This window comes from Aotus nancymaae, unplaced genomic scaffold, assembly GCF_030222135.1.
Source record: "Aotus nancymaae isolate 86718 unplaced genomic scaffold, 86718_ANA_hifiasm-v0.15.2.pri h1tg000014l, whole genome shotgun sequence".
NCBI lineage: Eukaryota > Metazoa > Chordata > Mammalia > Primates > Aotidae > Aotus > Aotus nancymaae.
Genome location: NW_026988425.1, coordinates 109,856,311 through 109,882,921, shown reverse-complemented (window position 1 = coordinate 109,882,921; position 26,611 = coordinate 109,856,311). Strand labels below are relative to the sequence as shown.

Below are 26,611 nucleotides of genomic sequence, written 5' to 3'. Positions count from 1 at the left end.
CAGGTCTAACTTCCAGCAGCACAAAGAACACGTAGAAGCTTGAAGTGATTTGATCTTCTTTCTGAGAGGCAGAGGCAGCACTGAAAAGACTTATTTCTCACTTCTGTGAAGTCTGTCACCCCGCCTTACAGCAGCGACTACGGTTGTATTCACAGCACACAACATTAGTTTCCTCTGTGTTGACCTAATAATAGTACGACCACTCTATTTTCCAAGGGCTCGTTTTTCCCCCCGTGGATGTTGCTGACTGCTTTCTATATAGGATTTTATTCAATCCTACACAACACTGTGCTATAGGAAATCTTTTTGCAGATGAGGAGATTGAGGCTCAGACAGGTTACACAGCCAGGGCAGTGGACCCTGGGTTGGAGTCTAGCCCAATCTCTCTCTCTCCTTTTTTTTTTTTTTTTTTTTTGAGACAGAGTCTCACTCCATTGCCCAGGCTGGAGTGCAGTGGTGTGACCTCAGCTCACTGCAACCTCCACATCCCAGGTTCAAGCAATTCTCTGCCTCGGCCTCTCGAGTAGGTGGGATTACAGGCACACACCACCACTCCTGGCTAATTCTTTTTGTATTTTTAGTGGAGACGGGGTTTCACCATCTTGGCCAGGCTGGTCTTAAACTCCTGACCTCATGATCTACCCGCCTTGGCCTCCCAAAGTGCTGGGCTTGCAGGCATGAGCCACCGCTCCCAGCCTAGCCCAGTCTCTTAATGATGCCACACAACGTCCCATAGGGATGTATGTAGATGCTCCCACTGTGGGACTGTAGGCATCATCATCATGAACTTCCTGGTGAAAATTATATGGAGACAATTGCAGTGGTGATTGTAGCTGAGACTTGATGCTCACCTAATAGGTACTTTTTCCAAGTGTTTTACACATGCTAACACATTTGTACGCAAAACAATTCTATGAGGCAGGCTCTAGAATTATCATACCATTTTACAGCTAAGGAAACTGAGGACCAGAAATGTTAGGTAACTTTCCTAAGATCTCAGAGTGAAATGATTGGTGTAGGCTGGATTTGATCCCAGACAGTCTGGCACTATGGGTCATGTTGAGTGGGGCTGGCTGGAGCTATGAGTGTTGGGTAAGGAGGCAGAACAACACATTGCTCCACCCCAGGTGCAGAGATGTCTTAGCCCTGAGAATTGACAAATGGTAACCAGAACAAGGTGGGCTTTCCTGGACAGTTTTTCCCTAAATGATGACCCCACCCCTGCCCTATAAAACAGAGCAGCATGGCTCACACCTGTAATCCCAGCACTTTGGGAGGCCAAGGCAGGCAGATCACCTGAGGTCAGGAGTTCAAGACCAGCCTGGCCAACATGGCAAAACCCCATCTCTACTAAAAAATACAAACGTTAGCTGGGCATGGTGGTGGGCTCATGTAGTCCCAGCTACTCAGGAGGCTGAGGCAGGGAGAATTGCTTGAACCCAGGAGGCAGACGTTGCAGGCCATTGCACTCTGGCCTGGGCAGCAAAGCAAGACTCCATCTCAAAAACAAACAAACAAACAAAAACCCACCACCACTACCAACAACAACAAAAAAACAGAGCAGCATAGTTTGTAAGTACCTGGAGTAACTTGCAGTATGTTATTTGGGCATTTTTATTGCTATTGTGGGAAGATGAAAAAACTAGAACACTTTCCATCTGACTGTTGCATGGAAGTCATTTTTCCATATATTCTCACATTTATACACAAAGATATGGAGGCTCAGGGAGCGTAGGTATCTATCCCAACCCTTCCAGATCTAGATATACGCACCTTCCAGGTACCCCAAGGGTCCTCTCCTTGCCCCGCCAGGGTGCTTATTACAGAGTATTCAAATTTCCCTGGTGACTCATCTATCCTCTTCCCTAGACCAGTGAGCTCTTGAAGGGCCAGAAGAGTCTCTTATTCCCTGCTGGAGACCCTAGCCCAGTTCCTGACACACACTTTAAACTTTAATGCACATTTGTTGAATATGAAAAGGACTAAACCAACGCCTGACCCCTCAGCAAATAAGAGGGAGAGTTCTGGTTGGTACCTTAGTTTCCATCTCTGTCAATAATGATCTCTTTTGTTGAACTGGCCCCTTTTCTGCCCAGTACCGCTAAGCAGGGGGCTGGGCTGGGGCCAATGGTTGTGCCTGTTGGCAAGTTTGGAGCAAGGGTTACTCGCAGACGTTGGTGTAGGCAGACATTTCCATCTCTCTCCATCCCCTTCTCAGTTAAGACCCAGGCACAGAGCTACTCATTTGCTGCAGTCCCATTCAGCCACCCCTAGGGCTCTCTATGCCAATGTGAAAGGCACTCAGCAAGGTCACTGTATGTGCCTGCCACCTGCTGAGAGTTTATCATTTGCCTGCTGCCCTCCAGGTTCCCTGAGCCATGCCATATCCCCAATCTCCTGACCCTCTTAGCGTGTAGCAGATAACGAATAGCCTCTGTAAGCTGAGCAAAGGCCCCGTTTAAACACCTATGGCCTGGGACAATCAGAGTTCTCTATAGCTCAATCTCTGCAGACAAATTCCTGCTTTAGGTGGGCAGGTAGAGTCGGTGTGTTATTATAGGAGGGAGGATCTTCGAATTTTTGCTTTTCCCTGTGTCCATGGGCAGAAGGCAGCTCAAACTGAGCAGCCTTGGGTGACACAGCAGAAATGAATCTTAGTCTTCGCATGCACTCCATGCCTGGTACTGTGCTTTGGGTTTACAGAGAAATATTAACTCATTTGCTTACAAATGTCAGCAGTAGATCGCACTTCCCAAATGCAGTGTCATGTCAGAGAGGTTGAGTAAGATGTCTATGTCACACCGCTAGTTAGTAGCAGAGCTGGGAGTGCCCCATCTTATAGTTCACACTCCTCTTTACCACACTCCTGGGAAATCTATGGCCAAAGAATTGTGCAAATTGTGCATGTGAAATGAAAGGACTTGCTTAAAAAAAAAAAACAGACACAGTGGCTGTCAGGGAACTATGGGTGCACTTATAGATGATTTTGTTTATTAAACTGTTTATTTTTAGCATCCTCTAAGTTAAAACAGTGTAGATGGCGCATCAGGTGAAAAGATGACATGGTGTTTCACACACGTTGAATTGGTAACCATGGGCACTGAACAGCGAATTCCATTTCCCAAACCCTGGCCTGCTAGAAACTTTTCTGGGGGAAGTCTCTTCAATGAAACATTTATCTAGTGGCTTTGTTATGTTGCAGATAACGTTTTTTTCCTATGACTGGTCTTCCATCCAAATATTAAATTCCTTCCTGATTTTATAACTTGGATTTCCTAAACCTTCTGCCTAAGGCACGACCTGGAGTAACTGGAGATTCACATATGTTTGCTCCAGAGTGTCACAGATAAGGGAAAGTTATACAGGAGAATATCCATGTGTAATTGACACAAGACTCATTTGCAGGAGGCAGGAGGTATAGCTGTCTGGTCATTCAGCCTCCATACATTTTCTACTGAAAATGGGAAAATGAGTAAATACTCAGAGAAGAGACATAGAGGGAAAGGGCCAGTTTGTAGGGTAAAGAGCTGGTGTGGGAAACATCTCATCTCACATATATCTCCTAGTTGGAATTTGTAGGACTGTGCAAAGAGAGCCCAAGGGCTGGCCTCTCCGAGAGGTGGCAGGAGAGGGACGGTAGCCCAGGCCGTGGGCCCTGCCTGAACCCTGCACAGTGGAGGCTCAAGGAGCTGTTCACATCTGCCTGGAGAGCCTACAATAAAGATCTATTTCAGATAAAAAAAGCATGCACACACACACACACACACACACACACAGAAAAGGTCTGGAATAGAGCAGCTGCAGAAAGCAGCAAAGAACAGGCCGGCAATGGAGGTCAATAACACCCACGAAGGAGGGGCAGGTGGGCAAGGACTAGGAATAACTCGTTCCCAGGGAAAGCAGAGAAAGTGGAGTAGTCTTTGCCCAAGGAGGCCTCAGCATGTAGATGATGTGTAAATGTCACTATATCAAGCAGCAATAGCTTCTGGAAAAGGAGAGAGGAAAGGTCCCCAAGGCTGTTGAGAAAGGGGAGTTGGGGGTCCTTCTGCAGATCATGAAAGGATGGCTCCTTTGGCAGCTTCTGAGTGTGTTTGATGTGGGCTCCTGAGGCTGATGCCCCAGAGGCCTCACCTTCATTCTTCTGGAGCCCTCCAAGGGGGCCCAGGCCTATCAGTCGGAGGTGGCCGTTCATTAGCTGCACAGCTCTAGCGCTATTCAGTGAAGATTTCTCCCTACTCTACTTTCCACTGACCAACAGTCCCAGCAACCACTCGACTGTCCGTGATCTTCCCAAGGACTAATAAGAAAAAAATAACGTTGACATCATTGGAACCTCACACTTGTCTATGTGACCCAGTTTCTGTCAGTACCAGGAAGACGATAAAGAATTATCTTCTGGTCCAAAGCACCATCTATGTAAGCATTCTCTGATGACATTAGCCAGTGCCTGAGAGGCAGAAAACTTGAAGCTTGGTGAATACAAATGGGCCTGATCCAAGACTCCCAAACCAGTGGAGGGGTTCCAGGGTCAAATGGGGGCACTCACAATTCCACCAGTTCTCTTTCTTTCTTTCTTTCTTTCTTTCTTTCTCTTTTTGTTGTTGTTTTCTATAGAATTCTAGGGGAGGGGGAGGTTCAGGAGACGGGCCAGAAAACCAGAAAGCCAGTGCATCTAACATCTGGTGTGGGGGAAACTCTTGGAAGTCAGCTCAGAGGATGTGGTGGGAAAACACCTGGCAGCGTGAGTGGGCTTCGATGGGGGGAAGCACGGATCCGGGATGGCGGAGGCCGTGCGGAACGAATCTGCTGGCTGCGCTGAGCTCAGGCTGCCCACGCGGAGTGCCTGCGTGGCTGGGACCCGCAGGCCCTGGCCTCTGACCTTGTTTCCCATCAGATACAGGGCTGAGCAGGGTGAGGGCCAGAGCGAGAGGCTTAGAGAGGGCGGTGGGGGTGGGGCAGGAAAGGCAAGGGTGCCTGGCAGAAGCCCCAGCTCCGGGAGTGGGAGTGGGGAATGGGAGCATCCACCTCGAAAGGGGCCCAGCGTGGACTCCCGGGACTCCTGGACAGCCTCCTCGGTCTGCAGGGGAGGGCTTCAGGGGCTTCCAAAAGAGTCTGATGGAGACGGTGTCCAAATGCAGAGGTCAGGTGGAAGGAGATGGGGCCAGGATGAGCTGGCAGCGAAGATAACTTTGTGTCACCATGGGCTCCAGAGGAAGCCTGCGGGAGCTGGGCTGGAGTTAAGGAGGGAGAGGGAGCTATCCCTCCCCAGGTCAGGGAGAGGAGGTGGGGATCCGCAGGTGAGGCTGATGCTGATCTCTACAACCCCTCCGCCCCTCCATACAGCTGTAGAAGGTTGAAGCCCCCATGGGGGAACCAGAGCTGCCCAAGGGAGCTTCCCTGCTGTGCCAGGGCAAGAGCCCTTTCAAGAGGGGTACGTGTATGTCCTAGGAGCTCCCGATTAAGGAGGAAAGGGAAAAGAGGAAAGATGAGTCTTTCTTTTCTTTCTTATTTTTTCTGGTGGGGGAGGTTATGGGGTCTCACTCTGTCGCCCAGCCTGGGTGATGTATCTTTGCTCACTGTATAACCTCTGCCTCCCAAGTTCAGGCGATTCTCCTTCCTCAGCCTCCCAAGTGGCTGGGATTACAGGTGCGTGTGCCACCACATCTGGCTAATTTTTGTATTTTTAGTAGAGACCGGGTTTCACCATGTTGGCCAGGCTGGTCTCAAACTCCTGACCTCAGGTGATCCAGCCTCCCAAAGTGCTGGGATTGCAGGCATGAGCCACCTCGCTTGGCCCAGTCTTCCTTGAAGAAAGACCCTTAAGGTTAAGAACCCCACGTAGGATATTAGTTTCTACATTTCAGTGGACTCTGGGCCTGCCTTCCATTCCCTTCAGAAGCAGGGCATCGCCTTCTCTCAGGTGTCTGAGCCTCCTGCTTTAAGTAAGAGTAAATTTTGACTTTTCCACAGAAAGGCCTCCCGGGTCTCTCTCGGAGGCCTCACTGGGTGACCTGTTCATTTCCTGGGGTCCTTTGTGCATTAACTAAAATCTCCTCCATGGTTAAGTTCATTGCTGGGGGAAAGAATGAGGGTAAACAGACCTCTTCAGGCCAGCAAGCTTTTATTCTGGAACCTGGTGAATGTTGGATGTCTAAGGGCTGGGTCTGTATCCACAAACAAACTGAAATTTTATGCCCCAGTATAACCAAATTCTATCACATAAAAATCGAATGCTGGTCTTTGCCAGCACCATTTACTCTCTTTAGTTAGGCAGCAAAGTTGTTTTGAGCTGGTTTTCTCTGAGCTGCCCAAGAGTTGAGCTTACGTAGGGGGCAAAAAAAATAAGCAGAGGTGGTCCCAGGCCACCTATTTTTGTGTAAGGAATAGACATTCTGGGGAAAGAAAGAGAAGATCAGGAAAAGATCTTACGGAGAACACAGGATTATTTTCCATGTTAGGGATTGGGCTGATTTCTCCTAGTGGAAGTGGGGACGGGTACCCCAGATGGAGGAAAGCTAGGACACAGATGCACAGGCGTGAGCTCATGCGGTTGCTCAGAGGACAGTGGATGGCCAGCCTGTCCATCTGTTGGATCTATTTAACGCATTTGTGAGGGTGAAGCCTGGGGAGTTGGGCCAGGTTATCAGAATTCTCAAATATCAAGCTAAAAACTGCCCTGAAGACATGGATACTCGGTTAAGGTCTACTGAGCCCCTACTATGCGCCTCCCAACTGTTTTAAACACTTAATCTCTTATTTCATTTAAAGCTATCACAACTCCATGCAGTAAGCCCTTTAATAATGGTAACAATAATAATCACGGAGGATCCTTGCAGGTTTGAGCAGAGAGCAGGTGAGAGGAAGAAATTGGCATATTCCTTCCTGAACCTTTATGGCCGTTACTTCCTTCGACATGCTGCAAATGTATGACTGTACACATAATTTCATTGAATCCTCATGGCAAGTCAACGAGGTAGATATTTTCTTAATTTCACTCATGAGAAGAACATTTGAGACTGGCTTAGTAAATTTCCAAATGCCGCCTCTGAGGATGTGTCCTTGAATATGAATTTATACCTGGTTCTGTCTCATTCCAAAGCCATGTTCTTCCTTGATCCCCTTGCTCTGATGCTGGTATTTGCTCCCAAGGTTCTCGTCCTGTCCTTCCTTCTTTTCTTTGTGTCTATTGTATTTTAAGGTGTGCTGCTGCCTCTCTTATACAGATCAAATAATGCCCTTTCTCCTCCTCCTGCCAGAAGCAGCTCACTTTTCTCTTGGACCCCCGGTCATGGGTAGTTGTCAAGGCCAATGGTGTGTCTTACGAATGAGTGACTGGGGTCCTCTGGCCTCGCCTTCTGTGGTTCACCCTGTGGTCCTCACGGGTGTTTCTCTTCCTGAACTCAAGAGTTTCTGCATGGAGCTGCATCTCATGGCTCCAGTGCCCTGTAGTCTATGCCCTGGCCCAGAGCTCTGGTGCTGGAAGGGACAGCCTTGAACACATTATGCTCTGTGTGTTCTGGTGAGAACATGACGTCACAGGGAGGACTTGGGGGACAGAGTCAGACGCCAAGGATTAGAGGCCAAGGCAGCATTCCTGGGTAGGAGCTGGAGAGGAAGGGCCTCTGGGGAGGTCGAGAGGTGGGATGTGACCCTCGTGTGAAGACTTTGAAAAGGGTTTGTCACTGTCAGGCCAGAAGTGGTAGAGGAAGTGGGGGAGCCCAGCAAGTTGTTGGAGGGACAGATTTTCAGTTGGAGCCTGAGATTCATCTTTCAGCACCTAACTTCTCATTTCCAGATGGCTCTCCTTGGGGAGTTCTTTTGCTCTTTATTCTTGGCTCAAGCAGTCACTGCTTAATGAGAGCCAGAGGTCCTCTTGCCACGGGAAAGGCCAACAGGACATGGAGACCAGGAAGTGGGTATGAAAGGGCAGGTGTGCTGCGGTTAGGGAGGCTGATGTCGGGAGCCTGGGTGTCGGTCAGTGTCTGAGCTCATGGCGGTGGAGCTCGGTGGGGTAGCACTGGGGAGCAGGGACACTTGTGAACTTCAGCCTCAGTCTCTGAACTTCTTTTGTTAAGACACGTGAGCTGGAAATTGCCCCAGAACAGACAGTCCTGTGCTGCTCCTCTCTCTGCACCGCTTCCAGAAACAGCAGGGTGTCTTATTTATGTACTCGTCTTGGTGGGAACACAGTGTCTCCGTGTCCTAGACCGCTACCTCTAGCCTAAGGGTGCACACGTGCCCCAGAGTGGGACCTGCTTTTTGCTGAGCTTCTTCAGAGCTGACCCCGGAGGCACTTTGTTTAGAAGTCTGTGAACTGAGGGTTAGAATGTGGGTCTTAGTACCCTCCTGTTTCAATACGATCTCGGTTCCTCAGGCCATTCTCGGAGCCAGGACATAAATAAGTCTGTTCTTAGGAACTTCCTGGATCTTTTCCCATTCTCACTCATCTTTCCTTGGTTTTTGCCACTCCCCTAGATTCCCTTCTTCCTCCCTCTTTGCAGTGTTTTCCCTGCTAAAGTCTCTAGCAGCGCTTCCGAGGGAGTTTTAACTTATTTGCCCATTCATCAAATAGTGAGTGAGCACCTACTTGGTCTCAGACTGCGTTGAGCCCAACCTATGAACTCAAGCAACACATGCCTTTGACTTTTGGCCTTTTGATAAAGCAACTGCCAGCACCCTTCACAGCCTCCTTGCAAAGATGTCAAACTGTGAAAAGAATGTGTGAGGGAAGTCCTAATCCAGAGAAGGCCTAGGGAAGAGGCATGGGCCGGCCAGCAGAAAGATCCAGGTTCCCATTCTTAGGTAAAAAAATGCTGAGCTAACCTGGCCCCAGGGCAGCAACAGAAACAAACAGTGCTGGTGGCCATTCAACCTGGAGTCCACTCCCGTCACTGCTACCCCATCTGATCAATACTTTTTATTTTTTATTTTATTTCTTTATTTTTGAAACGGAGGCTTATTCTCTCACCCTAGCTGGAGTGCAGTGGCGCGATCTCGGCTCACCACAATCTCCGCCTCCTGGGTTCAAGTGATTCTCCGCCTCAGCCTCCCAAGTAGCTGGGATTACAAGCACGTGCCATCATGCCCGGCTAACTTTTGTATTTTTAGCAGAGATGGGGTTTCACCATGTTTTCCAGGCTGGTCTTGAACTCCTGACCTCAGGTGATCCACCGCCTGTCCACCAACCCGCTGGGATTACAGGTGTGAGCCACTGCACCTGGCCTTGATTACTAATTTTTAAATTCTAGATCTCTAAAACAATTCTGCAGAATTCTTCTCTTGGAGCTCTAGCCTTCAAAATGTCTTCTCTTAGAAAGGTCCTTCACAGGAACCCAGAGATCCCCTTTTGTCTCCTAGTCTCTAAATCATCCAGGGACAGCTCTGTGGGAGTGGTGGTTTGAATAGTTTAGCCATGCTAGGCTCCTCTGTCCAGGTGGAGAACTGACTGTATCAGCTGGAGACCCCTACAAAGGGTCTGTAGTTGGCCAGGGGGCGTGCTTGCCCGCCTACGCTCTTATGCAATATCCATGCAGTTAGCTCCTCTTGCCTGCCGCCCATAGAGGGCATGAGGTGAGACCCAGCTAGGAGACCAGGAGAAAGTGTGAGAGCAGGTCTGAGAGGGCTGTCAGAAATTTCTATCGTGAGCTCAGGCAGGGCCCTGCCCTCGTGGTGGTCTCCTTCCCCCTCACTGATTCAGAGCTGGCCCTCTTCCTCCCTCCTGCCACTTCAAACATGCACAGTTGGAGCTCCAGGAATGTTATTCTTTTCCATTTAAAGATATTCCATTTCATGTGTAATTAAATGTGTGGTATTGAATTAATGTTTTCTTCTGAGCCTTTTTGGCAGCCAGAGACCCTAGGGTCTGGTTAGTGCAGAGAAAACACACGCTTCTCACAGATCCTCCCTTCCTCTCCCTGTTTCCTCTTTCCCGCTGTCCTGCCAAGAATCTCCCTCTTCCCTCCTGCGTGCAGTCACCCTCAGGACTCACCTTGTAATGGGGGAGCCCTGAGGTCCTGGAAACTCCCTGTTTCTGGGTGGGGCAGCAAGGTCTTGGATTTCTGCATTCTGGTGCCGGCTTTATCTTCAAATGTCATCCTGGTTGCTCACATTGAGCTTGGGTGGTGATCAAGGGTAGTAAGAATAGGTTCCAGGATAAAGTGGCACACGCTCTCTTTATGGATGTTACTGGTTTCTACCAAGTGCTGATGCCAGAGCAGAAAGCAGAGCCTCGAGGTAGGGGTTGTAAGGGTGATGGGGGCTGTCATGATTGAAGGATGTCAAGGTGGTGCAGTCTGCTCAGCCCAGCCTTTAGAGTCCCACAGGACTCCTCAAACAGTTAGGGCATCTTGGGCAAATTACTTAATTACATTCAGCTTCAGTCCCCTCATCTGTAGCACGGGGACAGCACCACATTGTGTTTAAGAGAGTTGTAGGGCTGGGCACGGTGGCTCACACCTATAATCCTAGCACTTTGGGAGGCAGACGCGGGTGACTGACCTGAGGTCAGGAGTTCGAGACCAGCCTGGCCAACGTGGGGAAATGCTGTCTCTACTAAAAATAATTTTAAAAAAATAGCCAGGTGTAGTGGCACGTGCCTGAAATCCCAGCTACTCAGGAGGCTGAGGCAGGAGAATTGTTTGAAGCCGGGAGGTGGAGATTGCAGTGAGCCGAGATTGCACCATTGCACTCCAGCCTGGGCGACAGAGCAAGACTCCATCTAGGAGAAAAAAAAAGAAAAAGAAAAAGAAAGAGCTGTAAAGAGATCATGTGCTCAGCCTGGTATCTGGCTCAGGGTAAGTGCTTAATCGATGGCAGTTATTTTTATTATTAATAAGGGCACAAAGGGATAATAATAAGCTAAAAGAGACCAGTGCAGAGATGGAATCCACAAGGGAAAGATCTAGGAGGTCTCAGACATGAGGGCAGGAACCAGTTAGGAACTGAGTATCAACATGCGCCAGGGAAGAAGGGAGGGCAGGATGGTTAGGGGCTTCATCAGGGCCAGCCCTTAGGGGCGCTGGTGGTGGCAGGGGGTGCCCGTGAGCCTCTCTAAGTTGCCACTTTCAGAGAAGGACTGTCTCAGTGCTGTCCACACTCATGGTCCCCAAAACAGTAATTAGCCAAAACACCAAGGTGGTAAACGAATTTCTGTTAAGGCAATCTGAGTGTGACCGAGTGTGTACACTTACCTTTGGGGACCGAGTTTGCTGCTTGGCAGGATCACTGTTATTTATAACCACCGACCCTGGGAAATCGGGCTCCTCTCTACTGATCAATACCAATCTTGAGTAGGTGGCTGTCTCTGCCTTCTGATGTCTTTATTCCACTGTCTGACCAACCTCCTCCCACAAACTGTTTTGGCCTCTGAAGGAGGAGGAGTTCGGGCTTGGTGGTGGCAGCCTTAGACAGAGCTGGTGACCCCTGAGTCAGGGCCGGCTTCCTCCTGGGCAAGCTCATGCCATTTTATTTTAGGAGAAAATTATCATCCTTCTCCATATTTCTTTCCAAGCCACAGGTTTATTTGCAAGATAGGTCTTGAGCTCTTAGTTGAAATGAAAATCAGAAAGGAAAGAAGCACATCTGTTAAATGTTTAATAGATTTTTGGTATTTTATCTCATCTGTATTGCCTGACAATATTAAGTCATCCTCTCAACAGTTCTCCCAAGTCAGTATCCGTGTTCCCATTGTACAGATAAGGAACCAGAGGCATGGAGAGAGTAGGATTCAATTAGTAGTAAGAGGGTCAGGATTTCAACAGAGATCTGTTTTTGGTTTTGTTTGTGTTTTTCCCAGTCTTCGCTCTTTCACAAGTGCCATTTGGGGCAGGTTTTTTGTTCCTTCTTCCTCCCTGGTCAGCAAGGCTAAGCAGTTTATGCCTGCCACCTCCCTGGCTGCATTCTCCTAGAACAGGATGGTGAAGCTGACAGTGGTCACCTATGTGTCCAGCGATGCCAGTGTATCCAGGGGCCCTGTGTATGTCTCCCCTCCCACCCCACGGGGCAGCCAAGGGGAGCAGAGGCAGGATGAGGAGTAACCCCTGCCTGCCCACCGATCTCTCAGGGCTCTGAGGTCTTCCGTCCAGAGGTGGCCAGTGACCTGGATGGACTGGAGATTCTGCTCTAGATCACGCTTGCTGCAGGCCTGGAAGACCTCCCAGAAGTGAATCGCACACATATGGAATAGTTATCTTGGTCCCCACTACAGAGAAGGAATTCTTGGAGCAGCCACTAAAACACAGAAATTCTCATTGTGTACTTGTGTCGGACGAACTGGTGGTCCTGTGGGAGCAAGAAGATGTACAGGTGGGTTCCTCTGGTGGAACCCAGTTGGTGGCTGTCTCACAAAAAGGAATTAGGAAAAAGCCAGGCCAGAATGTCCCAGGAACTCTTTTAATTTCCCATAGAACCCTCCCCGTTATATAGCAGCCCCCTGCTTTCTCCAGCAGCCCTTTCCTTGTTGGAGATTGGGAGGTCTTCCCACGGCCTGGGCTATGCATCCCCCACCCTGCCTCCCCTTCCAGTGTCTCCATGTCTGAACCTTGTGACCCAGACTCTGCTGGGCCAGCCAGCCAGGCAGTAAAAGGAGATTGATGCCCTCTCCTCTTAGGAAAATCCATCACTTTTTGGCGTGTGGGTCAGATAGCTTCACCAGAGGCAGCTCTGAACAGCACTGTGTGAGCTAAAAGTATGCAGGAACAGGGACCCAAATAGACGTGTGGACGTCAGAAATGAAACGGCTCACTCCAGGCATTCCCCAGGGCCTGAGCACAGGCTGTTCCTCTTGCACTCTGTCCCCAGATATACCCTTCTCCCCAGGGCTTTGTCTGTTCTGCAAGGCTTCGGGGGTGGGGAGGCTCCTGACCTTGCCCTTGGGAAGATGCCATCATAGAGTTCCTGGATGATCAGGGTGAGGGAAAGCTGGGTAGTGGAAGATGAAGGGTTAAGCCTATGTGGACGGGATCATTTTAGTGGCCGTAAAGCTGGGAGGACAGAGGGAAGGCAGCCTAAGGTAAAGGAAAGAACACGGTTTTGGACGTCATAAACAAGAGAGTCCTTCCTTGGCAGCTTTTTACCTCTGTGAATCTGGAAAGTTACCCCCTGCCTCTGTTTTCTCATCTGTGAAAGGGGTGTAATTACACTGATCTCTCAATCTCTCAGGGTTATTACGAGAATCAAGTGTTGAATACATAGTAGGTGTTGAATACATAGAGTGCAAGTTAATTCCCTTTGCCCTACTTTTTCCTTGGTAGGTTCAGTGAAAGAAGCTGCTCAGATGGTATTTTGGAGTCTCCAGTCTTGTTGATGCATGGGGTCGTCCACATGGAAGTGATTTGCCTTATGTGTTTGGTCCAAATCCAGCTACTCTCTGCCAAAGCTCCCTGGTTACCTTGTGGAGCTTCTTATCCTCATGACCAGGAACAAGTCCTCTCCTGGGGGAGAATTTATGGTCGAATAAAATCTGTGTTTATTTCCCATTCCTCCTTCTGCTCCTTCCCAGTGCTCACCACCCTACCCAGGGCTAAGCACAGGTATTGGTGTCAACATTCTTTCATCCTGAAGAAAACGAGAATGAGCCAAGGCTATTTTCATCTGAGTGCCCAAGTATTTCCACATCCCTGAAATTTGGGGAAGACGCTTTGGCCCGTGGGAGGCTTCTGCTTGGCCTTTTTCATGTGCTCGCAGAGAGCACATGAGCTTCTTGCCTTCTATGCAGAGGGCAAGTACTATGGTCACTTGCCCTCTGCTACCTTCAAGGCTCACAGCTGTCACAGCTTCCCCACTCCTGCAGCCAGGGGTTTGCAGCTGCTGCCCGGCTCTCCTGGGATGTTGAGGGAGGGCTGGGAAACCACCCCCTGGATGCCGCTCCCACTTGGCCTGTCTGAATCTCTCGGGGCTTGTGATGCTTGCTGCCGAGGGAGGGAGAGGAGAAGGACGGGTTCCAAGACATGACCAAGGCACAGCAGCTGAATACCAGAGTCTGGTTCTCTTTAAAGCTCCTCCATTCCCACTTTGCATTCACTGTAGCTGGGAGTGAGTGTTCTGAGGGGAGCTGGTAAGGTCTCCCAGCCCAGAGTTGGACTTAGGGACCCAGGAAAAGATATAATATTGTTTTGCCTTTGTAGAGATATTTCTAGAACCGAAGAAGGCAAGAGAGGCATGATCTCCATTGCATGGATGGGTAGTTGGGCCTCTGAGAATGGACTTGACTCAGTCTAGACCACACAGCTAGGGAGGGCAGGAGGAGGTTGGAGCTAAGTCCAGGTTGTCTCCCTTCCTCCTGAGATTCTGGAAGTGAGGTCCATGGCTAAACTGTTTGTGAGCATGGTACCTGTTTAGGTCAGGTTGTAAAGGTGAACTCCTCAGCTGGCTAATTCCCCACCCCACCATAGAAGCCATGTTCTAGTGGTTCTCAAAGTGGTTCTTGCACCAGCAGCACCTGGGAATTTAGATTTGCATATTCTCAGGCCTCAGCCTGGACCTGCTAGATAGGAATCCCTGGTAGAAGAGCTCAGCAATCTGTTGTAGTGAGCCGTCTAGGTGATTTTGACATGTTCTCAAGTTCTCCCATTGCAACGGAGAGGGAAGGTGGGATTGCAGTGGAGACAGGGGCCAAAGGGGGCTCTTCCCCAAGTGATCGGCAACCCTGCCATGTTCTGATGCTCTGAATTCTGTGCCCAGCTCAGCCGGTAGGTGGGGATGCCTGAATTGGCCCTCGTTTCTCCTTTTTGTAAAATACTATCAATCATAATGAAAATGCCAAAACACAGCCTGCATTTTGGAGGACGTAAAGACTTAAAAACTTCCATGCTCAGGTAATAGGTAGATTGAACTCCTACTATTCTCCCCATACCCATTTCACAGGTGAGAAATCTGAGACCCAAGTTTTTGTTGTTTTTCGGTGAGGTGCACAAGCCCTTGGAGGATCCAGGTCTTGAAGCAAGCACCTGTGGCTTCCCATGCCTGCCTTCCCAATCCCGGCATGTTCAGAGGTGTGGGCTTGGCATGGCACAGCTGCCATTGTGAGCCCTGTCTTCACTCCCAGGCAGTGCCAGACGCTCACCTTGCAGAAGGCCTGCATCATCCCTGGTCACCTGAGAATGATTAGGCAGCAGGAGCACGTGGCCTCCCAAGAGAGGGCTTGACTTCCTATTTTCTCGCAGTGGGAGACTCTTTAGCCTTGCCCTCCAAGGTCAACAAATACCATTCCTCGGAGACTGAGAAACAGAAATTGTGAAGAAGGGAACCAATTTTATTTTATTTTATTTTTATTCATTCATTTATTTATTTTTTGAGATGGAGTTTCGCTCTTGTTACCCAGGCTGGAGTGCAATGGCGCGATCTCGGCTCACCGCAACCTCCGCCTCCTGGGTTCAGGCAATTCTCCTGCCTCAGCCTCCTGAGTAGCTGGGATTACAGGCACGCACCACCATGCCCAGCTAATTTTTTTGTATTAGTAGAGACGGGGTTTCACCATGTTGACCAGGATGGTCTAGATCTCTTGACCTCGTGATTCACCCGCCTAGGCCTCCCAAAGTGCTGGAATTACAGGCTTGAGCCACCGCGCCTGGCCTGGGAACCAATTTTAATCCCCTCCCCGTAAACACCAGGGCATAGCCCCGCAGCGTGTAGCAGCCGCATTGCAGTCTATAGCCTGGGAGGAGCGGTCACCAGCAGCTGTTAACCTGCAGGTCTGTCCCGGGGGAAGGAGGAGAAAATAATAGTCTGCAAATGCTTCCTCCCACAAATACTTGCTAGGCAGATCATCTGGGACACTGTGGGGATACCAAGGACTCTGATGGGGGGAGAAAAAAGATTCCTGTAGTTTACTCCTGAAGGAATCCCTAAACCAACAAAACACTACCCGGAGGCTTCCAGCCACGCCCCTCTGTCCCTGTGTGTCTCCTGAATTAAGAGAACGGTCTGCCATGGTCCAGGAGCTGCAGCTTTCATTTCTCAACAAAGTCACTTGGGAAAATCCTTCTTTTGGCTCTGCAATGCTCTTCATCATGTGAATGCAGGTATTTAATGGGCTTCTGCCTGTTGAACAATTAATGTAAAGGTCAGTGAGTAATCTCCGGTTCCCTCCTTTCATCGCCAGCCCACTGCTTGTCCAACTCCTTCGTAGCATTCTCTCCAAATAGGTGGGAGGGCTGAGGTCACAGTTCTGCTTTCTCCAGGCGGACAGACTTTAATTAGGTTACTAAATTAGCAGAGGCAGGGGTAACCCTTCTCTTTGCACATACTCTCGTTCTTGGGTGGATTCTGAACTTGCCTTTGGTGATCTCATTGGTCTTTCTCTTTCAGAGATGGGTTGGTCAAGTAGAAGTTTTTCCCAAATAATCTTAGCTAACCCTTAGTAGTAGTCTCTGTCATGAACCAGGCACTGTGATGGGGTCACTACAGCTTTTTTGTTACCATAAAAGCCAGTGTGTCTTTGTGTGTGTGTGTATGTGTGTATATGTGTGTGCATATGTGTCTATGTCTTTACTTCGTCCTCAGCACTGGGCCAAGCTCTTTCTACGGATTATCTCAATTAATTCACAAGAATTCAGCGAGGAAGTTGTTCTTGTTAATCTCATTTTACAGATGAGAAAATTGAGGCTCTTGGGCTAAATAACTTTCCCAAGCTAAAAATACTATTAATGGAGTCGAGCCAGGATTCCAACCTGATTCTCCATCGTATCCTGGAAACCTGGCTGTTCAAAGTGCGACCGACAGCAGACAGACATCACCTGGGAGTTTCTTAGAAATGTAGATTCTCAGACCCACTGGATCGGAATCTTCATTTTGACAAGATTCCCAGGGGATTCGTGTACACAAAACTGTGGAGACGAATTTTGCTGTCTCCAACAACTCTGGCTAATCAATACCAGAATCCTGTGCATTAACTACTGACTCCATTTGCCAGTGGAGGATGCTGTGGTTTAGAGGGGTTGGGGGTTATTCACGGACAGCACTGAGATTTGATTCTGGCCCATACTCTCAAAGCACAGAGAGATGTCAGTTTTTATGCTAAAGTTGGGGTGCTAGAGTTTGCCTTTGCCTGCTGTGGACTCAGAAGCAGAGGTCTCCACCCTAGACCTCTGTATTCTTCTGTCTCCCTGTGTCACCAAATGAGGACTGATTTGCTGCCCTCCTCCCTGTCTCCCTCCTACAGATGTGCAGCACATTAAGAGGAGAGACATCGTGTTGAAGCGAGAACTGGGTGAGGGAGCCTTTGGAAAGGTCTTTCTGGCCGAGTGCTACAATCTCAGCCCGACCAAGGACAAGATGCTCGTGGCTGTGAAGGTAAACCTAGAGGCCTGCCGGCACCAGGAGGAGGGCCGGGTGAGGGCCTGGGGAGGGGAGGAAGAAGCTCACTCCATTTGAGAAGACAGTGCTCAATTGGCTTTCTCAGATGCAATCACAGGACTTTGCTCCAATGTAAATGAAGTTGCCTAGGGACCAAAACAACTTCCTTTGGCTTCCAAGGTCAAGGGCTGCAGCACTTAAGGGAGCTATGCCCGGGGAGCAAGTTATTTTTGTAAACGACCCTGGTTCTTTTCTGGTGGCCTTGTGATTACCTCTGTGCCATGGCTGGCCCTCCACCCTCCACCCTTCACCATGTGGTGGCTTTACAGGACATGCGGTCTGAGCCTGGAAAGTCACATGGCCATTTCTCAGGAGTTGAGCTGTTGTAGAGTGGGCTGTTTAAGGAGGTCTGGGTAACCACTTCCCAAGGGCACGAACATCACTGATAATAGAAGAAGATGTGTGTGGCAGGGGCTGCAGCAGGGAGGCAGGGCGTTAGCACTGGGAGAATGATGAGTGAAGTTAGTGAAATTGTTAGGTATTTTCCATGGGTTTTAGTTTCAGAGCCCAAGGGGTAGCATGCCTGGGAGAAACTTCCTCCTGGAAGCTGCTGGAGGGCTCCCTTGACCACAGGGCTTCTGTGTTGCCGAGACACATGGCAGATTTGTGGCAGGAGCTGAATTGCTTGGAGCAAGAGAGAAGGGGCTTTGCTACTACTAATTACCCTTCCAGACTCTTCCACCCAGCAGTCAACAGCTTCTCTTTGGAAACCAATATTGGACAAATCTTTGAACGTGGTTGACGTAAACAAGTCAAGTAGCCTCCTGAAGGCACCTGCAGATCCCTGGAACCTTTCTCTGAGTCTGGAGTGACTTCCTTGGGTCCAGTGAGCAGGCTTCTGAGGCCAGTGTATAGTCTGCCATGTCCTGAGTTGTGGGCTGACCAATGCCAGAGATATGGCTCCCAGTGAAGACACTCACCAAGACCTCAGAATGGTCCTGTCCTTAGCATTGAGGGATCACAAAGCCAGTTCTTGCTTCTGCAGCTTTTGAGTCTCTGTATTCATAGTCTTGTGTATCTGCAGATTGTTTCTGTCCACAGAGGGCAAACGGCCTCCAAGAGTGAAGGTAGGACAGTGCAGGCATAGCATGGGCATCAGAGAACCTGGATGCAAATCCCAGCTTCACTGCTGATAAGCTGTGTGACCTTGCACAAGACACTCAACTTCTTTGAGCCTCAATTTCCTCATCTGTATAATAGCAATAATAATATCCCCCCCGCCCCATAGAATGTTGGTGATTAAATTACATTATGTGTCTAAAATCCTTAATGCACTGTTTGGGGCTTGGTAAAGACTCAATAAAAAGTAGTTGGCATTTGTTTCCATCAACATCATTATCATTGATGTTGATATTACTGAATTGCTTAGACGCATGACATATGACCTGCCAAGCTTGCATTGACTGACTCTCTGGAATTGGAGTCACCAAACTTTTTCTGACTTTGAGGGCCTTATACTTTCCACTGCAACTCGGCCCGAGTTGTTGGAAAGCAGCATAAACAACACATTGACTAATGAGGGCGGCTATTTTCCAGTAACCTTTTTTTATTACAAAAGTAAGCATCATTTGCTGACCTCTGCTCCAGAAAATAAATAAGGTACTGCATCCTAAAAGGTTAATGATTGTTATTGGTGTACATCCTGTCAATAAATTTGCTCTGTGTGTCTCCGTAGACATGAGATGGTCAAATGAGCAAGGGTGTCTTTAAACAGCTTGGAGCAGGGATGTGGAAAGGTTTCTAATGTTGTCCCTAAGCTTAGGATCTGCACTGCCCTGGCATTTTTAATATATAGGAGGACACTAATCCACAGGGTGTTCTGGCATCCATGTGGGGACTGGTGAATGAATTGAACATTTTCGTGCTTTCAGCAGAGAATGAAATGATGGCTGAAAACTCTGGGAAATGTTTCCCCTGAGTGGTCTGGCATTAAGGGGCGGACCAAATGATGCACAAAGTGCGTTTCTGTTTCCATCTTTTAAAAAAGATTTCCTTCTTTCCTTGGATCTGGGGATCTCAAGGAGATGAACCCTCTGGGATTTTACACCATGTGCCACTCAGTGGATCTACCTAGTTGTCAGCCTGGAAAAGGTGCCTAGCTCCTCCAGAGAACACCTTGGAAGTGGTGTTTCCCGCTTCCTGCCCTCGTTAGATTCCACTTCTTTTTGCAGGAACCTTCCTTTTGAGTTAGTTCTCATGTTGATGCAGGGTAATGTTGTACTTCTGGAGAACACATACAAGTATAACCCAAGATAAAGTTTTCCCAAACAAGAATGTTTTGCCCAGCAGTTGCTATGGCACAGACAAAGAAGCAGAAAGCACAGCCTATTTTTAAGGTGCTTACAGCCTGCTGGGGAGAGGGAGCAGGACGGCACAGGACATAATCTGCATATATGTGCAGTATAAGTGTGACATTAAAATAGCATCATGCATGAGATAGACTGTTAAGTAAGTGGTGCCACTCTGAAATGGTCATTAGACGAAAAGAACGTTTACATGGCGTTCAAACCCAGGCAACCCTCTTCCTTTGCAGAGGAGGGAATGAGGTCCTCCTCCCCATTTCTCCTATTTTTTTTCTCTGTCATTTCGTGCTCTGTCCCGGGTGAACCTCAGTGGTCTTCTAATTCATGAATTCTTCATGTGGTTTTATCTGGTCTAGAGCTTTTCCTGTCTGTAGAGGTTTTTATTTTCACTTCAATGATCATATATTTTATTTCCAAGATATCTAATCGGTTCTTAATTTTGTTACCTGAATTTTATTTCTCCCCGTACTTTCAGCATGCCTTCTTATTTTCTTTAAAAAATGTATTTCTTTGCTCTTTTTGAGAATTTACTTATTTTAAAATCATTTTGAACCATTCTGATAAAGTTGACTTATCTTCAGGAAATTTATGTTCTGGTTTTTGTTAATTTTAGTCATTTGGATTTAGCGTTATATTTCTTCCAATATATCTGAACTTCAGCTCTTGGGTTCCTTTTGGTTTGAAGAGTGTTTTGGTTTTTGTTTTCAGTAGTCAAAATTTCCAGTTTCAATCATTTTACATCGAAGCAGGAGCTTAAGTCATTTGTGAAACCATCTGAGTGCAGAATCTCAGATTTTTACTGTTTTCCCAATGTTTGGATACTTTTGCCTTCCACTCTTAGTATTTTTAACCACTGACCTTTAGCAGGTCTTTTAAAAGCATTCATTGTAGCTTCCATAAAAACTCCCCAATCTACACTCACATTTCATTGGTTTCTAGAACATTTCATTACATTAAGTAATTACGTTAGCAGGTTGAGCTGTCATGAATGAGTTTGGGAACAATCACAGATGACTCTCGGTAGACCTCTCTGTGGGAAAGAAGTTTCTCCCTGGGTATCCAACTAGCAGGGATTGTTGAGGATCTCATGATCTGCAGAGATCATAGGCAGTGCCAGCTAATCTGGCCTGCAGTGTAAACACAGCTCAGCGGAGAGTTTTCTGGCCAAAGGAGCAGCAAAGGCCCTGAGGCAGAGAAAAGCTTGGAGGGTATGGGAAGGCCAGTGAGACTGAAGTGTAATAAATGATGGGGGAGGAGGGTATGGGAGGAGAAGAGGCAGAGAGAGACCAGGAGACCAGACCTGATAGAGTCCATGACTGTGTTAAGGAGTTTGGATTTTATCCTACAAACACTGGGAAGCCCATGACCAGTTTTAAGCCAGGAAGACAGATTGGGGGGGTACCCCTCTATGTGACTACTACCCATCTTCTTTCCTGGTGAAGCTGTTTGAGAATCTCACCCAGAGGAAGTGGCAGTGGATTTTGAGTCACTAAAAGAAAGATGATTTTATAATTAAAAGGGGTTGATTGATGTGTGTGTGAGTGTGCATGTGTTTGTGTGCATGAGTGCGAGTGTGTGTGTTTGACCACTTAGGACTTTGAACATTTAGGAATGTGTGTATATTGTATGTATGTCATGAGTTTCAGGATATTAATGAAATCTGAAACTGAACATCCCTTGAAATATCTCCCCCTAAAGAAAAAAAAAAAGAAAATAAAATGGAGGGCAGCAGAGGTTGGATGACATGAAGACGCTAGGTGACCCAGGAAGAACTGGGAGCTGTTGAGAGGTTTGTGTTCTTGTCATCCAGCCTATTTTCCTTCCACCCAAAAAACAGCCTCTGCCTTTCCCCAAGGCAGAGGTGGACATGACAGCTGGTGCATGCAGGGGGAAAGATAAGAAATGGAAATATTCCCAAACTTTGGAAGGAAGAGAGGGAGAGAAGTAGGGCGAATTCTAGCTCTCCTTTTTGTACTAAAGATACTGTACAAAGGCCTGAGCCAGGAGCCTTCCTGGCTTCGGAGACCTCTTGGCACAATGCATGTCTCTGCACCCACAGTTGATAGTCATGATAAATAGGTTATTTCCCATGTCACTGAGTGGTGACCCATTTTGAGGTTTCCCAGCCATGTAGATGTTACATGTGGATCCCACTGAGAGGGGCCAGAGAGTCACTGGCCCCTGCTTTCCTCCTCATTATTCTTCTCCTGTCACCTCTGTTCTAATTGCATCAATCCCTGGGGACGGGGCCACTGGCAGCTGCTACCTAGTTGCCACACCCCACCCTTGGCCAATTAGGTCAGAACTTCAGGTTTGACTCAAGAGCTGGAAAGCCCACTTTGAAAGCACAGACAATGGCTGTGGGAGAGTAAAAGTGATGGTGGTTGCTTTGTGCCCATCTCCCAAATGAGGACCCCATCTCTGCCTCACAGTGCAGGGTGCCAGCCTACGGGACGCTGGCTGGTACTGCTCGAGACCTGAGAACAGAAATATCCCATGGCCGTCATTGACGTCCAGACTGTGGGAGAGAATGATTTAAAGAGATGGAGAGAGGCCATTTGGCTGGCCTCAAATTTGATCTACTTTTCTCTCTCATAAATCCAGCATTCACATAAATCTTTATATTCTCCCATCCCACCCATGCTGGGTTCCTTTTTTCCCCTTCTTCTTCTTCATGAAAATAAATAAATCACTCTCTGTCATCCAATACCCATGACCCAGCCCATGCAGCTCAGGGCTGCTGCTGGGAGCTGGGTCCCCAGGAGAAACCGTCTCTCACCATGACTCTCTGACTTCTCAAATGTCTTTGTTCTGGCTGTAGTTGGACATTACATCCTATTCGTTTATTGTTAGGTAGCTTCCCAGAGCCAGCAGCGAGAGTTGAAGTGGACAACATGTAGAATCGGGTCTGGTAAAAATCAGCAATGGACCGATCACATGTCTTTGGCCTATCCTGCAAGCCTGGCACCTTCTCTGGGCCCAGCCACTCTGCTGGCAGCCCATGCCCCACGCCTTTCCTGACCCTCTCCTCTATACTTTCACATCCTTTTATTCCTCTGCTCACCAGTCTCTTGGGGACCTGCCTGGTGACTAATTTATCCCATAAATTAATTCAGGCAGGCGTGCTGGGCAGGAAAGTGTCCTGGGCCCTAGACCCAAGCTATTACGTGTTATGTGATCTTTGGCAAGTTCCTTCTCCACACTGAACCCCAGTCATTATCTCATCTGAAAACACTAGATAACTTTCAACATTTTTGTCAGCCATAGATTCATTTAATCAAGCAATATTTTTTATCAAGCCTCCAAATGTTTAAAAAAAAAAAAAAAGAAGGTGATGCTGGTTAAAGCGGGGCTTGATCTCTGCTGAAAGACCACCCCTCCACCTGATGACCCCACCAGCATTGCTGCTGAACTCTGAGGCACTGTGAGGCCCACCAGCAGAGTCCTGAGGTCCGGTCAAGCTCTAAGTGTCTGTCATGTAATTAGTGTGAATGTGAGCGGATTCCTGGACAGACTCAGCTCCAGTTTCTCCAACTCCAGAAACGAGTAGGAGTAGATGATGTGTAGGACCCTTTCATGCTAAAAGTCCATCATTTCTGATGTGTGCTAAAGGCTGAGAGGTTTGATGGACCCCCTAGATACACCTCTTTTGGGATATTCACACTACTGCAGTGCTAGAACCAACGAAGCCCTGTAGGTTTCAGCTGATGGGGCCGCAGGGACAGGAGAAAGATCTCTGCTGAGGGAGACGTATTGGCACTTACATGACCTACAGGAGAGGCCAGTCAGCCTGGAAAAGCCAGACGCCTAGCAGAGAGAATGCAACCCAATCTCCAGTCTGTCTAGATTGTCACTCACCTGAAAATGGTGAGCCAATGTCACACTCACTTCCTCATTGCCTTGTGTTGTGTCTATTGAGGTGGCTAAAGTGTGTCAGTTGAAGCAACTGAATGTTCGGCCTCATTTGCCTTCTGGCTTCATAGGGAGGGTGGAGAGGCTGGAGAAATGGGGGAGCCCACCTGCGTAAGCTGCTCCTCATGCAGAAAGGGCCTCTCCCCTTCACAGACCATTGTCCATCTGGCCGGCATTGCTGTGCCCATGGCAGTGCCCTGTCCAAGGTCCTTCAGATGTGCTCAAGGGCTTCATTTTTGATCTTGTAGTCCCCTTCAGGTGCTGGGAATTCCACATGCACAACTTATACTCTACCTGGATATATTCATCTTCCTGGGCCTTACAGGAAGTGCATATCATGGCATTCTGGTGGTTCTCAGATGCTCCTTTCCATTTTACACTAGGACTTTGCAGGACTCGGCCTGGTCCTGGGTGTATCTGAGGTTTCTGTCCACTAATTGCCATTCCTGTAGCTGCTCCTCCACTCTTCCCACCCTGTTGCTTCCTCCAAAGCCCTATTAGGAGAACACAGGTGACTTCCAGAAGTCAAAGAACTCCTTCATGATCTAAAAACAAGGACTCCAAAAGACAAGGAGACTTTATTGTGTTGTCTGCCCCGTTTCCAGTAGGCTATGAGCGTGTGCTAATTCGCAAAGCTAAAGTAGTTGGGGCAGTGGTTTTCACACTGTTGATTCTAGCTGTGGGACAGTTTCCTCAAAGAAAACCTTTGGAGCAGGGGCTTTTGCCAGGCTTTCCTCCTCACAGCCCCTCCAGCTGCCATGCACACTCACCTGCGGAAGCCCAGGGCTCTGTGATGAGCAGTTTGAAATCACTGGTGAGTGCGTGGAATGTGGATGTCAGAAAGTGGGTTTCTATTTCTGCAGGGATCAGAATGCTGCAGGAGGAAGGATTCAGGCCTTATAGTTTGGATTGGGCTTCATTGTCTTTACATTCCATTTACAGTCATATTTATTGGGAAGCCAGTGGTGTATGGGACCAGGTTCCTTCCCAGAAGTAGAAAAGACAGCCCCCCTGCCCTGTAGTTGCTGAAACTCTTTGTCCTGCATTGTTCCTAGGCCCTCAAGGATCCCACCCTGGCTGCCCGGAAGGATTTCCAGAGGGAGGCCGAGCTGCTCACCAACCTGCAACATGAGCACATTGTCAAGTTCTATGGGGTGTGTGGCGATGGGGACCCCCTCATCATGGTCTTTGAGTACATGAAGCATGGAGATCTGAATAAGTTCCTCAGGTAAGCAAGGATGGCTGTCCCCTGCATCTGACTCCAGTCCCACCGAACCCTTCAGGTTTCCCTGGAGCCAGAAATTATACAACCCCCTCCGAACACTTACGTCTCAGGATGAGAAATTAAATGAACACATTCATTCTTATACATCATCTTCTCAGCAGCCAGGTTCAGGCCTTTGTCCCTGGTTTGTAGGGAAAACAAGTTGAGGATACTATTATAAATAACCTATACTCTTCTTCCTCATTCCAAAATGGACTGAGAAGAAGAACAGGGTCTGGAATGGGTCCAGGAGGAACCTGGAAGGCTCACAGCCAGAGGCTTACAACTCCAAGTTTCTAGGGCCACCCTTCCCTGATATTGCAAATAACTTTCTCCCTTTGTGCCTTAAGTTTCTCACTTGCAAAGTGAGGCTAGTATCTTATACCCCTCCTGGAAACCAAGACTTTTGATGATGAGTAAGAAGGTCCAAGGTTACATTCATTGGGTACCAGAGATGGCTGAAACAAAAAGGGGGCCAATTTTCTTCAGGCTAATTCTAGAACTGTGCTGTTCAGTACAGTGGCCACATACTTTTACATTTAGACTTACATTAATTAAAGTTCAATACAATTTAAAAATTCAGTTTCGCTAGTTCCTTGGTTGCACTAACCATATTTCAAGTACTTGTTAGTCACATGTGGCTGGTTTTTGCCATACAAGGAAGCTCAATATAAACATATCCAATAGAAGGTTCTATTGGATAGTACTATTCTAAAAAGAAAGGATTTATTGTAAGAAGCATTTCTCCAAGCCTAGAACAAGATTATCTGGACTTTGAGGGCTCTTAATGTAACTGGTAAGAGACTGGAACTCGAGCCAGGAGTTCTGGATGAAGTTTCAGTGGTGGATCTCCCTTCCCCAGAGAAGGCAGCATCTCATCACTAGTGCAGAGTTAGGACCCCTCTACCTTCTACAGATGCCACTTCCAAACAGTGCCCATATGTGGAAGGGACAGCCGTGTGGAGGTCTGTGGAGCCCAAGGTCTCAGGAAGCAGGTTAAACACACAGGCCCTCTATACTTAGGGTGTGGTCTCTGCCACTGCCACAGTTTGAATCTCATTGACTCTGTGGCTGAGAATGAGATTTCCAAAGTTCAAATGTGAGTTATAGAAGGCTCTAGCCCACTCGGCAAAACCTGCTAAGTATCTCTTTGAAGTGGGAATTCAGTAGGGTGTTGTGGTATTGAGGGGCAAAGAAATGAGTTAGAACCAGGTAATGGAATGGAAGACTCTCTGGAGCTCTGCTTATGAGTGAGGTTTCTACAAAGATGGCCCTGAAGGAAATGAAAACATCTGTGGGATGTTCTGAGCCTCTTAATCCTGGATTCACAATTAAATGGATCCCTTTCCCTGGAGAACTTTGTCTTTAGCACAAGACAGATTTGGGTTCATATCTTGGATTTGTCACATCTTGGTTGCAAATTGGAGCAGCTTATTAAATCTTAATTTTCTCTCCTAGAGAACATGACTATTAATAACTGCTTCACAGGGTTGTTGCTATGAGCATTAAATGACTACATATGTATAATGCCTAGACAAGTTTTGCAAGTAGTTCAGTGATCAGCCAATGGTAGCTTCTATTCAAGTTATTACTATTACTGTTTTATGAGAATTGTGAAGCATGGTAGCTTCTAATCCAGGTGACACCTTTTCTCAATATTCAGGATAGCCCTCACCCTGTCCTTTTATTCCCCTGGGGTCCAAGGGACATCCCTACTTTTCACCACACCCCATCCTTACATTCAGCAGTACCTCTGGCCCCAAGAGCCACCAGCAGGGCT

General features: G+C 48.0%; 1 protein-coding gene across 6 annotated transcripts in view; it reads left to right on the top strand.

The window, feature by feature from the left end:
- Positions 1 to 26,611, top strand: part of NTRK3 (neurotrophic receptor tyrosine kinase 3) — a 379,441-nt gene that overhangs the window by 297,319 nt on the left and 55,511 nt on the right. For all 6 annotated transcript variants that reach the window (XM_012438677.3, XM_012438675.3, XM_012438676.3 and 3 more), the window contains 2 exons: positions 17,159 to 17,289; positions 24,623 to 24,795. In XM_012438677.3, the coding sequence (XP_012294100.2) occupies positions 17,159 to 17,289; positions 24,623 to 24,795 (304 nt within the window). The remainder of the gene's footprint in view (positions 1 to 17,158; positions 17,290 to 24,622; positions 24,796 to 26,611) is intronic.